Source organism: Sparus aurata, chromosome 20 (assembly GCF_900880675.1).
Source record: "Sparus aurata chromosome 20, fSpaAur1.1, whole genome shotgun sequence".
Lineage (NCBI taxonomy): Eukaryota > Metazoa > Chordata > Actinopteri > Spariformes > Sparidae > Sparus > Sparus aurata.
This window is the reverse complement of record NC_044206.1, coordinates 25,134,835-25,146,458: the sequence shown is the minus strand read 5'-3', so window position 1 is coordinate 25,146,458 and position 11,624 is coordinate 25,134,835. Positions and strand designations below refer to the sequence as shown.

Sequence of the window (11,624 nt, the reverse complement as noted above, 5' to 3'; positions counted from 1 at the left end):
CAGGTCGTTCCTGAGCAGTTTTTGCAGCGTTGCAGGCGCGTTGTCCTGCTGGGGGGGCACTGCCATCAAGGAGTGCTGCTGCCATGAGGGGGTGTACTCGGTCTGCAGCCGTGTTTGGGTGACTGGTGTTTGTCAAAGAGACATCCACATGAATGCTAGGACTCATGGTTTCACAGCCGAACATGGCATTGGAACACAATGATCCATGTTATTTATTTCACCTGTTACGGGTTCTAATGTTGTGGCTCTCAGTGTATACACATGTTAAATGCTTTTTACAGATACACTCAAAACCTCCACACAAAAAAAAACAAGACTTCCACAAATACACTCAAAATCTCCCAAAAAAAGACAAAAAATCTTCATAATGACACACAAAATAACCATAAATACATACAAAATCTCCACAAAACTTCACAAATTCACTTAAAACCTCCACAAATACACAAAAATCTCCACAAATACACAAAAACCTCCATAAAATCTCCACAAATACACAAAATCTCAACAAATACACACAAAACTTACACAAATACACAAAAAACTTACACAAATACAGAAAAAACTTCCACAAATACACAAAACCTGCACAAAGAGACGTGAAACTACCACTGCTCTTGTTTCTCATCTTGCAGGTGATGGACGGTTGAAAGGACGAATCACCAAGACGAACAAGACGATCCAAACAATGGAGACGAGCCGCCACAGGAGCCTGAAGGGAAAGTGTGAGTATCTTTCACCTGAACTTTACGAGGGGGATCAAACATGGCTGATATATCTGCAGAGTGCTGATGGTCACTGTTGGTTTCTCCAGAACGAGAGCAGCCAGGAGCTGAAAGTGTGGGCAGAGGAACAGGCTGCTGAGGACGAGCTGGACGACGGTTTCCTGAACTGAATCCTGATTTCCTGTCATCAGGTTTTGTGGACTGACGTGTTGTCTGGTTGGTGCTCGGCCCAGGACAGGAAGGCTCTGCAGCGGGTGATCCATCCATCCACAGAGCATCAGTGACAGAGGAGAGGTGAGGTGTCTGCTCAGAGCTCAAAGAATACTGAACAGACTAACAGAACCAGAAGGAACCGCTGACGTAGCTTCTGTCCTCAGGCTGTGAGACTCCTGAACATCCTCAACAACACAGACTGCTGTGGTTTCTGTCCGTCTGTGATAAATGAGTCAAACTGATTTTACAAGCCTGGTGTTGTCAAATGTTTTCTATCAGATCAGTAGGAAAAGTTGTGCTGCTCAAACAGACTCACACTCTCGGCTGTATAGACTCCAGACACAAGAGCGGCACCGACCATCAGAAGCTCCCGTTCCGATCCACATCAGTTCATTCAGAATCTCCTGTCGCTCACAATGTCACATTTTGGCAATAAGAGTTTTGGTGTTTATAATACGAGCAGGAGGTTTTTTCTTTAATTAAGCAAACTCACAACCATTCTTTCATTTATCAAGGCAGAAACTCCTGTCAAATATTAATGTTACCCATCTTTGTTTTTAATAAGTTAGTATTTTGTAGTTAATGAGTACGACTGAGTCCATGGCTGTTGGCCATTTTGTCCCTCTCTCTCTCACAGAAAGTTTTCAATATCATTATTTAAGGATTTTGACAATGTATTACTCAAAAAGTACACAGTGAAAGTACTTCATAGTATTCTTGTTTGTAGTCTAGGAAGTACTTTGTTCACTAGTGTATGAATCTTGGACTACTTATGGAAACAATGTTTTGTTTTTCTCACATCGTCCTTTACTTTGAAATCCAGAAAGATACCTTTGTGACACCTTCAGTTTATTAGCAGGAATAATGACTGTAAAAGTTTCATGGGTCTGATTGTGAGACTGCAGTCTGACCCACAGTCAGAGCGGGTTCAGTACCATTACCGTACATTTCTGTGCAGCTGATTTGACCAAGCAAACGCAAACCACGGCTGACCTGACCGCAGTCCTTTAAAGGTGCATTATACAACATTTAAACGAAGACAGCTCTTTATACATGCAGGGTCGGGAGGGTTACTTTAAAAATGTATTCTGGTACAGTTACTATTTACCAGTTATGGAACTGTACAGTCATGTAATCCGTGTGAAAATATAACTCAATAACTTTCTGGTACTTTTGGATTAGTTCAGTACCAAACATCTGCAAATTACGACTCTAGGAAATATCAGCGTGTATTCATACAGACATACTTTATTTTAAAACTCTCAAAAGTTTGAGAAAACATTCAAAAAGAAAAAAAGAATCTATAGAGAATATATAGAGTTTATTAAAACTCAAAATAATTCCTTATAATTGTACAAAATGTAGCCCATCTTTTGTAACGTTCTCGGTCTTTGGTGGAAAGATGTTAAATGTTTATTGGTTTAATGCATTTTGGTATAACATATGATAGTATAGTGTGAAGTTATGGGTCTAGGTTACAGTGTGTTCAGAGGGTTTGTGTCTTGTGTCTCGTAATTCAAGTCTATAGGGGCTTAATGTCCTTTAGTGTCAGTGATGATGATACACAGTGTAATAAAGTACATTTCTGTTGCAGCCAAAGGACATGAACATCAAGAAGAAAGTGAGGACAAACAGAGTTTTACTCAAAACTGATTTATTCAACTCACATTAAGACCCTGAAGTTTAAGGTCACACACAAAAATTAAGCACCACCTTCAGTGCCTGTACAATGCAACATGCGGAAATAAATGACACTTGAGAAAAAAAAAATTAATAAACAAAAAAGTGTATATATTAAATCCCTACAGAAAGTCATTGTTAGTCGATACAAACACGGACTGTTTGGATGGGTTTAAACGATAAAAAAATAATAATTACCTGAATGTTCTCATTAATCACGGTTAGAGCAGCACAGCTTCTCAAAGCTACGATCGGAAAAACTACAACTTTTTTTTGTGTTAGCTGGATTAAGTAGGCGGAGAACGTGAATGAATCGGCCTGAAGAAAATAAAAAAGAGTGATCTTATGCGACATCCCCACAAAAAACTAGAAAAAATATATAAAAAAATGGCACATTGTTTAAACAAAATAAAAACACATCAGAATGAGTCAACAGTCTGTTATTGTACAACTTATATACAGAAGCCGTGGTCTCAAGGGCGTCTCGTCTCTCCGGGGGGGAAACAAAAAAGAATAAAGCTTCGCTCGCAGGCGTCTGTGTGTGAATGGAAATAAATTAAAAACCTCAACAACACCTCCTGCTGCGTGCCGACAGTGCCGGTTTGTGCTTCACAAACATCAAGCATGAAGCACAATACATACAAAACAACATGTCGTGTCTACATCACCTGAATGTAAGGGGTGTTTTTGGAAACTTCAAACTGTCATGACCACATTTCTATGATTTACTGCAACATCACAGTTATTAATCATCAGCTTCCTCTTCGTACAGACGGTCGAGTCTTTGCTGTCACATCCTCTTTTCTTTTTAACAACGTGTTAGTAACGCAGTATTTAGGAAGTTCCCCCCACATCAGACAGAAACATGTGATTAATCATTCATGAGTATGATTCCATTGTCCTGAGTCCTGGACTAACGAGATGTTACACCGTCCTCGATAACGCTTAGAAGAGCCACACAATCTCTGTTTCTGTGAGTGTGTGTGTGTGTGTGTGTGTGTGTGTGTGTGGAGATAAAGAAGTCTATGCTTGGAAGTCGTTCCCAAACTGTCTTCTCTGTTCCTCGGTCATGGACAGATAGGTGGCCCTCATGCTGGGGGAGTACTGTGGAGGGAAAGGTAAACACAAAGACACACACGGAGAACATTATGAGCTGATTCTGCGAGCTGCACTGAGGTGTCACAGGTGTGGACTGAGCCTTATCTTAAAAGGTAGAAAAGAAATAAAATGTCACGGGGGGTTTAAAGGAATAGTCCCTGTGTGGGGATTCAAAGGTGGCTCTTTAAAGATTGAAGCTCAGCTGGCGGCTGGCGGCGGCTCGGACTCACAGAAGTAAGAATGGATTTCAGCGGCAGACTGAGACTTGAAACACGCTTTTGTCGCTTTCATGCTGCGAGTTAGATGAGAAGATTGATTCTGCTATCTAGATCAGCCGTTTCCCGACATTTCTTCTTAAGGGACCCTTTTATTGTCATCGAGTAAACTGATGATCCCTGACGGTGACGTACTTTATGGATACTTCACATTATATTCAGCGCAGAACAAAAAGAGTACAGAACAGCTGATAAACTGATGGATTTTCAGCAATATGGTTCCTCTGGATAATGCTGTCTGTCGACTTCACACTTGAAAATGGGCTGCAGCCGATGATGCTGCGTTAAAACTTGACACAGCCTCATTCACTCCTAAGAAAGCTGCTCAGTGGCGACTTCGGGAGCATGAAAATACCTGGATCTTCAGAGACTTTCATCCAAGTCGTCTGACTTCCGGCTCGGCACCCGTCTAACTTGAATAGGGATTAAATAATGTAATCGTGCGGCTCTTCTAGACTTTCTGTTATTGGACCTAATGGCTCCAGTTATTAAAGGGAAACAAGTCATTATGCGGAGGTCGTGACACTCCAAAAAAATGTATCCACCCTTTTACAGAAGATCCTTGCACACTGGAAGCTTATGGGAAAAAGTATTTCGCTCTTGGTCGCCACTGTAATCGACTAGCTGCTGTGATTCCAAGCCGACTACAGTCGCCGGCTCCAACGAAGAAACTTTAAAGAGCCACCTTCAAATTCTGTCGTCAAAAGAGAGATTATTTCACAGAGTATTCCTTTAACCCATACCTAAGAAACTGGCTCACACAATGTACAATCACGTCAACATTAAGACTGAATCAATCCAAATCTGTTAATACCCAGATAAAATAAATTCTATAGCGCCACACAGCGCTCGGTGTTTAACACCTGGTGGCGCCACAAGCTATAGAATCGATGAACTGCATGCACAGGGAGGCTAACTGTGAGGCGAGCCGGGGACAGAACCACAGAACCACCCTGTGAACACCAGGGGCAGACAGACCCTCACTAACTCAAACAGACTCTCTGGAATGAAGGACAGCAGGTCGTGAGTTTTAAAAGCCATGCCAAACAGGAAAACAAACAACAAAACTGCACAGGAAACCAAACCGAGAGGTGTGAAGTGAAGGAGAGGAAAAAAACAAAAACAAACAAGAGATGCAACAGAGGAAGAAGTGAAGGGAGATAAACCTGAGGAAGAGTTGAAAAGACTTACTCTGTTTCTATACTGCTGAGAGTATACCTCCAAAAGTTGATTAAAAAAAAGAGGAAATATAGAAATGAAAGATAAAAACAAACAAACAAACAAACAAACACATGACGAACGAACAAACAAAAAAAAATACATAAAAGAAGCTGTTAGCTGCAGACTGCTGCATGATGCTGTACAGTTGTAGTCATGAGGGAGAATTTAATTATACATCACTTGCTGGTATTAATTAGGAGTGAAGTCAGAAGGCAAAGGACATCGTATTATTACGTTAGCTGGAGTTGGAACTATAGGCTGAAGGTTAATGAGAAACATGACCGGCAAAAGCAAAAGAAGAGGATGTTTTTCTGCTTTATCTGCAAAAACTGGTAAAACAAACATGAGAGGTAGAAAATAAATCAATCTTTAAAACAGTTTCATGGATTTAAAGGAGACCTATCATGCTTTTTAGTTGTTTTTTTTGGTTTGTTTGTATGTAAAAGATCTTTAATGTTACAAAGAAGCTCGTCTCTCCCACAGAAAACACTGCTCCTGAAACGCCTCAGGCACAGCTGCTCTGCTGTTTTTAGTGGTGCTGGCTCAGGCGTGTGCGAGCTGACCAATCAGAGCAGGCTCCGGTGTATTTGGGTATTTTTATGGTTTTTTATATTTTTCTGAGTCATTTTTTACAAATTTTTACATACATGTGTGCTCAAAGTGACAAAATGTAGGATTTAGCTTATACAGACAGACTGCAGCATGTCGAGTAGAAAAACTAGAGTAAAATTATGAACCTGAAAATAAGCACAATACTTCTTTCAGCCCTCTATATGTGGCAATAAATAATGTGCCATTTATCATAAATAAGAATGTGTTTGGTTTGTTTTTCCTGAGCTGCTGATCTCAACACTGTGAGGTGAATTATGAATTATCCTTTTAAAAGAAGTTTATAAAACGCTGATCTAAAGTAGATAAGACACCTGCAGAAGTTGCACGAAACTGCTGCAATCCATCACACGCGAGGCCGCGCGCGATGAAAATTTAATCCAAAATGTTTCTATATTTATCTCCCTGATGTACAGCGGCAGGAGACAAGTGGTCCTGCGAGAGGCTGGATGTATTCAATGTGGAAGGAAAACCTTTAGTGTCAACTGTGAGGGAGTTTATGGCTCAGGACCCATGTCACCTCCTCCTGGGAATTTGGCCTGAAGGAAACTAAATGATGTTCGGTTGATGATTAAATATTAACTACATTACTTCTCCTCGCCTTGCTTTGGTGCCTCCCGCGGGCCGGAAGAAGGCACAGTGTGCAGCTGAAGAGTATCTCTCTCAAACATCTTTAAGGAAACTCTCAGTTGATTAGATCAGAGAAAGGTTAGATACGGTTTAGCATTTGAGTGAATATAAAGGTGAACTTTAAAGAAGAAAGTGAGGTGGGTTAAAGAATCAGCAGTTGTTTATATAAAAGCTATATCTGGCGCTTGAAAGGCTAAACATGACGTCATAGGAAGGACTTGGCCTCTGGGACCCAACGCACCGACGGGGGCGGAGAGCCTCGTCCTATCAGAGGCACGTTCTCGTACCGCGGATTTCCCCCGAACAGAGCCGTGTGGTTCCTGAGAAAGGACGAAACACTCGAGTCAGATGTGGGCGGAAATACGAAGTCTAAAAATCACACATTCTTATTTTCCGTCCACTCACATGTACTCGGACATGGGGGCGTTGGAGACGGCCGGGGCGGGCGGGTGGAGGCTGGTCTGGCTGCCCATGCTGCTGCTGTAGCTGCAGAAGCTGTGCATGTTGGTGAGGTTGGGGTTCTGAGCGGCTATCCTCCTGACCCGCGGGTTGAACGGATCCTCCTCGTCAATGTCGTCGTAATCCCGCTCCCTGGAGAAACAAGACGAGAAGAGACGGGTGAGTCCAGAGGCGTGAGGAGAGAGGACGGGTGGATGCTGGTGGATGGACATATTTTTAAGAATTCAGAGGAAACAAAGATGCTCCTGACTCTCTTTCTTCAGAACTTCCCCGAGAACTCTCACATTTTGTACACTAATGGGTACACTGCAAACAGAAACGTCCAACAGCTAATTCTGCAAACTTTTAATGGTGCCAATGAGCCAAAATGTTCATAATATAGATTAAAGGCTCCAGTTGTCGCCTACAGCTCAACTCACTGAATCCAATTATACTTCCTGTTTACATCCTCTGAAGTCCCAAATGTTAGAGCGTAATTATACCCAAAGTGGAAGTAAACAGAATAATAACAAGGGGGACGATGACCATGAATGAAAAGTCGGTCATTATCTACCCAACCTCATTCAGATTGTTAAGTTTAAGTCCAACAAACATTTCAGGAGCTTCACAGCAAAACAGTTCTGCTGCAGCATTCTGCTAAACAACTGCAGCAGAAGGAGACTTGTTTTAAAACTACCAGAAGTCCAGCGCACTGGTGTAATCCAAGTCTCCAGAAGCTTTGACATCCCAAATTAATTTAAAAAGATGTTATCTGCACTTTAGCTGCTGAGCTAAAAGCGTTAGCATGCTTCACATCTGAGATCTGTGAATGAGCTCAGCTGTGCATACGATGTAAATAACATACTTAAACATCAGTTTTACATTTTAAAACAAGTCTTTATGAGAATGCTGCAACTGTTTCACTGTGAAGCTCCAGAAATGTTTTGTGGACTGCTGACTAAATGTGTATTTTTGGGTGAGCTGTTGCTGCAACATGAACTTTTCTTCTTGCGTGAGTTTAAATAGTTTCTTGACATCACTGAGTTGCCTCACTGGTTGAGTCTGAGGTCTGGTACCATTTCCAAAAGCGTACAGCAAGGTGTTAGCTTCATTTCCTGTCTTTCAGGAAGATTAGTGTTTCCTTAGTGCTGCATTATTATCAGGTTACAGATACTTGAAACTTTCAAGGCACACACGATCCATCAAAGCCGCCGTTTCAACACCTTTTCTCTCTGACAAACTCGTGTTATCGGTGCATGTTAATGCAGCTGCGAGCGGGAACTCTTCCCTTCCAGCGAGATTCAGATGTCAGCTGCTGATAAGCATTCACAGGCTGAACTGTCAGGAAATCAAACCCAGAAAACAGATGAAAAAAAGACAATGTGAATTTGGTTTCTTGCATTTTAAAGAAGGCTGCTTCTTTGTTGTCTGCAACTCGAGACGAGAAGCTTTTACAAAGCGGCGCTGCTGACGGCGGCGGCGTGATGATGAGGTCGCTGACAGGGAGTTAAAAGTGATGAATTGGTCATCGTGTCTCAGATCTGCTCACATTCTCTGCATGTTGTTTTTCAGTGTTCACTGAAACAGCTTAAAAATCAATTCAAGGACAGGAAATTAAAGGATAAGTGCACAAATTATCAGCTTAGCTTCGTGCTGATGGAAAATCAGGCGGAGTTTCGTCGTCAACAAAACATTTCTGGGGCTTCACAGCAAAACAGAGTGGCAGCATTCTGCTAAACAGCTGAAGTAGAAGGACACAAATAGAATAGATTAATAGATAAAAAAGTCTCCAGCAGCTCTGAGATCCCAAATTGATTTGGAAAGACTTTATTTACACCGAAATCTTCACAGTAGCTGCTGAAAGCGTTCTGCACGAGGTCGACCGACTTCTTAGAGACACCAGACGAGCTGTATGGACGCACGTGTTGTCTACTTGGGTTGTTAAGGAGAATCCTGCAATGCTGTTGTTTTGTGGACGACAAACCTCGACTGAATTTCTCATCATCATCATCTGAGACAACGTGTGCATCAAAAATCTGCCTTCTCCTTGTTTAACGAAGGTATTCTGAAGCACTCACAAGAGAATTTGTATTGGTAGCAGAACATCTGGCCTCGCTTGAGCAATTGTAAAAAATATTCACGCACACACAAACACACACATGCACGCTCTGGTTGGCTCATTCGGTGCGTGGAGCTGCATAGCGGCGGCTGCAGGACGAGGAAATGAGGGCGCTCAGGCAGACACGCAGAGAACGAACTGACCTGCAGGCAATTTGTCTCCATGCCCTGGGAATGGCACACAGCATGACAGTGAAGGCACAGGCTGCCAGGGTGGAGAAGAGGCAGAGGTAGAGCACGCCCTCCACGCCGTCGTAGCACACCCCCACCATCGCGTCCAGGTAGTCCTAAAGAGGTCAGACACGTAATGAAAACACAAGATGGTTGTAAAGGCCGACTCCCTCTGTGACGTCTGACTCGGTTAGAAGAAGCACTTAGAGCGCTGGAGTGTGTCGCCTCCAAACTTCACTTCAAGTTCAACATTTTTCATACAGACTGCGCGGCAGTCGTGACTCGCTCTCTGCAGGAAACTCACATATGCGTTTGTAAGAAAACAGAAAGAGTGGATCTCATTAAATTTCAAATCCTTCTTGTTGTGCCTCGCTCCGCTCCGCTCTCTTTCCCAGCTCCACTTTCAGTTTGATGCTTTAGTCCTGCGAGGCCACTTACTCTCCTGTTGACCTAGTTGTGCTGCTGTGATGCCAATTAGGATGAAGAGGACGAACCTTGTTGAGCCCCCTGCAGTCCAGCAGGGCGGTCAGCTGGTGCAGACTGGCCTCGGAGGAATTGAGCACATGCTGGATGCCCACCAGGTCTCTCTGCGGAGAGGACAACGTACACAATCACTGGAAAATCCACCTCATATGCTGCTCCACAAATAATTTGACTCCCATTACTCTCAAGGATAGCAGTCGTGGCTCGGTGTTTGTGATACCTCGGCTGATGGGAACAGAGGCACGGCAAACTGCAGGAGACCCTGGATCTGGATCTGCATGGTGGTCAGGGACCTCTGGAAGATGGTCAGAGGCTGCAGACGAGAGAGAGAACAGAGGATTAACACTGATGAGCAGAGAAAGTAAAGCTCGGTTCTCCACATCATCAACCACCAGCTGACCAAACTTCCAGTAGCAAAAATACTGAATTATGGATATTCAACCTCCATCATTCTTTAAGTCTTAACATAGATGAGAAGGACAGATATCTGTGTCTGTGATTGTGGTCGTGCAGGTTCATCTTCTCACCAACAGGGGGCAAAATAAGCCTCCACATTCAGTCTGATCACATCCTCGTCTGCCTCGTGCTTCTTTTTTTTTTTTTGGCACAAGTGTAGCTATAAGTGAATTAATCTGCCACATCTCCAAAGTAAAAAATGATATCTTCACAACAGGAGCCGCCTGGACGCCACTCCTGTCCTGTGGCGCAGTGTTGAATTGAAACAGGATACGGTCAGTTAGCTCCGCCATCCATAAATGTGATTGCTTTCCTTTGATCTGACTCTTTCTGGATCTGCATGACTGTCAGCGGTCGACCTGCACACAAATCCAACAGCCCGATCCAATCTGGCTTTTTTATTTTTTTTATATTTTAGCTTTAGTTTTTTCTGAGCCAAATAAAGTAGGACAGAGAAAGTGGATGGAGGAAGTCGGTTAAAAAGGAAAAAAGAAAAGGAGAAGAGATGTCGGTGATAAGAATAGAAAAAAAAAAAAAAGAGCGGCGTTGATGCCCAGAGCGATGAAATCCGAGGGCACGGAGGGTGGAAGTACAGGGCAGCCTGAGAATACACGAGGGAGCGACATGAAGGAGGACGAGGGGGAGAGCTGGTATGTTTGCCAATCAGGGTGAATCCCTGCATCTGCCAGCACTGCAGGTGAACTTTGCACCTGTTGGGTATCTGTGTGACAGAGAGAGAGAGAGCGCCGACTGTGTTTACCAGGCGGGGTGACGCTCGTCTGCCCTCTGTTCGCTGTGCTCTCGTTATCCCCAGGACATGTCGACGAGAGCCAGATAATAAGATCTGAGCTCCGCTGGGCCGGAGCTGGCAGAAATTGACTTCACCGCTGACACAGTGATGTGACCCGAAGTCTCTCCGAGGAGTCACCTCGCACAACCTCAGCAGGGAGAGGGCACGAGGAGGAAGATTCAGTCCTTTATCGGCCTTGGCAGCTTTGTACCATTCCTGCATGTTTTGGCCTGTTTGCTTGATGAATGCCAGAGAATGAAGAAAGAACACAGAAGAGGAGGAACGATATAAAAGATTGCGCTCCACCAGTCTCACGAGGAAGAAGTGAGGATGTAAATCAGAGCGACGGGGCTGAACGGGGAGAAACAGTGTGAGACAGATGAGGCTTGAAGGGCGAAGACACGAACTCCCCGTCGAGCTCTGAGCGACTGAGTTTCGGGTCAAAAGACGTCGAGACGTTTAAAGTTTAAAGTGAACAAAACTCTCATTATTTCAAGTTACGTAAAACCCATTTTTCCATCAGCGTTTAAATCACCATAAATGAACGGCTCCGCATTCAAATGCAGTCGTGCTGAACCCTCGGCACAGACAGGAATTTGCATTATTTGAAATTATTTCTTGCCAGGACTAAAAAATTCTGGTGTCTGGGCTCGGTACCCAACCTGATATCTACAGCGTCGAGGATTAAATCTGACATTTAGTAATTGGCTCGACTCC

At 43.4% G+C, this 11,624-nt stretch overlaps 1 protein-coding gene across 2 annotated transcripts in view; it reads right to left on the bottom strand.

The window, feature by feature from the left end:
* Window positions 1-2,776: 2,776 nt before the first annotated feature.
* ttyh2 (tweety family member 2) overlaps window positions 2,777-11,624 on the bottom strand; it is a 57,806-nt gene continuing 48,958 nt past the window's right edge. Inside the window, exons 9-15 of one of the 2 annotated variants that reach the window (XM_030400269.1) lie at window positions 9,882-9,974; window positions 9,673-9,765; window positions 9,152-9,294; window positions 6,857-7,042; window positions 6,693-6,771; window positions 5,183-5,209; window positions 2,777-3,722 (exon numbers count right to left, since the gene is read on the bottom strand). In XM_030400269.1, the coding sequence (XP_030256129.1) occupies window positions 3,642-3,722; window positions 5,183-5,209; window positions 6,693-6,771; window positions 6,857-7,042; window positions 9,152-9,294; window positions 9,673-9,765; window positions 9,882-9,974 (702 nt within the window). In that variant the 3' untranslated portion in view covers window positions 2,777-3,641. The remainder of the gene's footprint in view (window positions 3,723-5,182; window positions 5,210-6,692; window positions 6,772-6,856; window positions 7,043-9,151; window positions 9,295-9,672; window positions 9,766-9,881; window positions 9,975-11,624) is intronic. The other variant, XM_030400270.1, reaches the window with a different exon arrangement.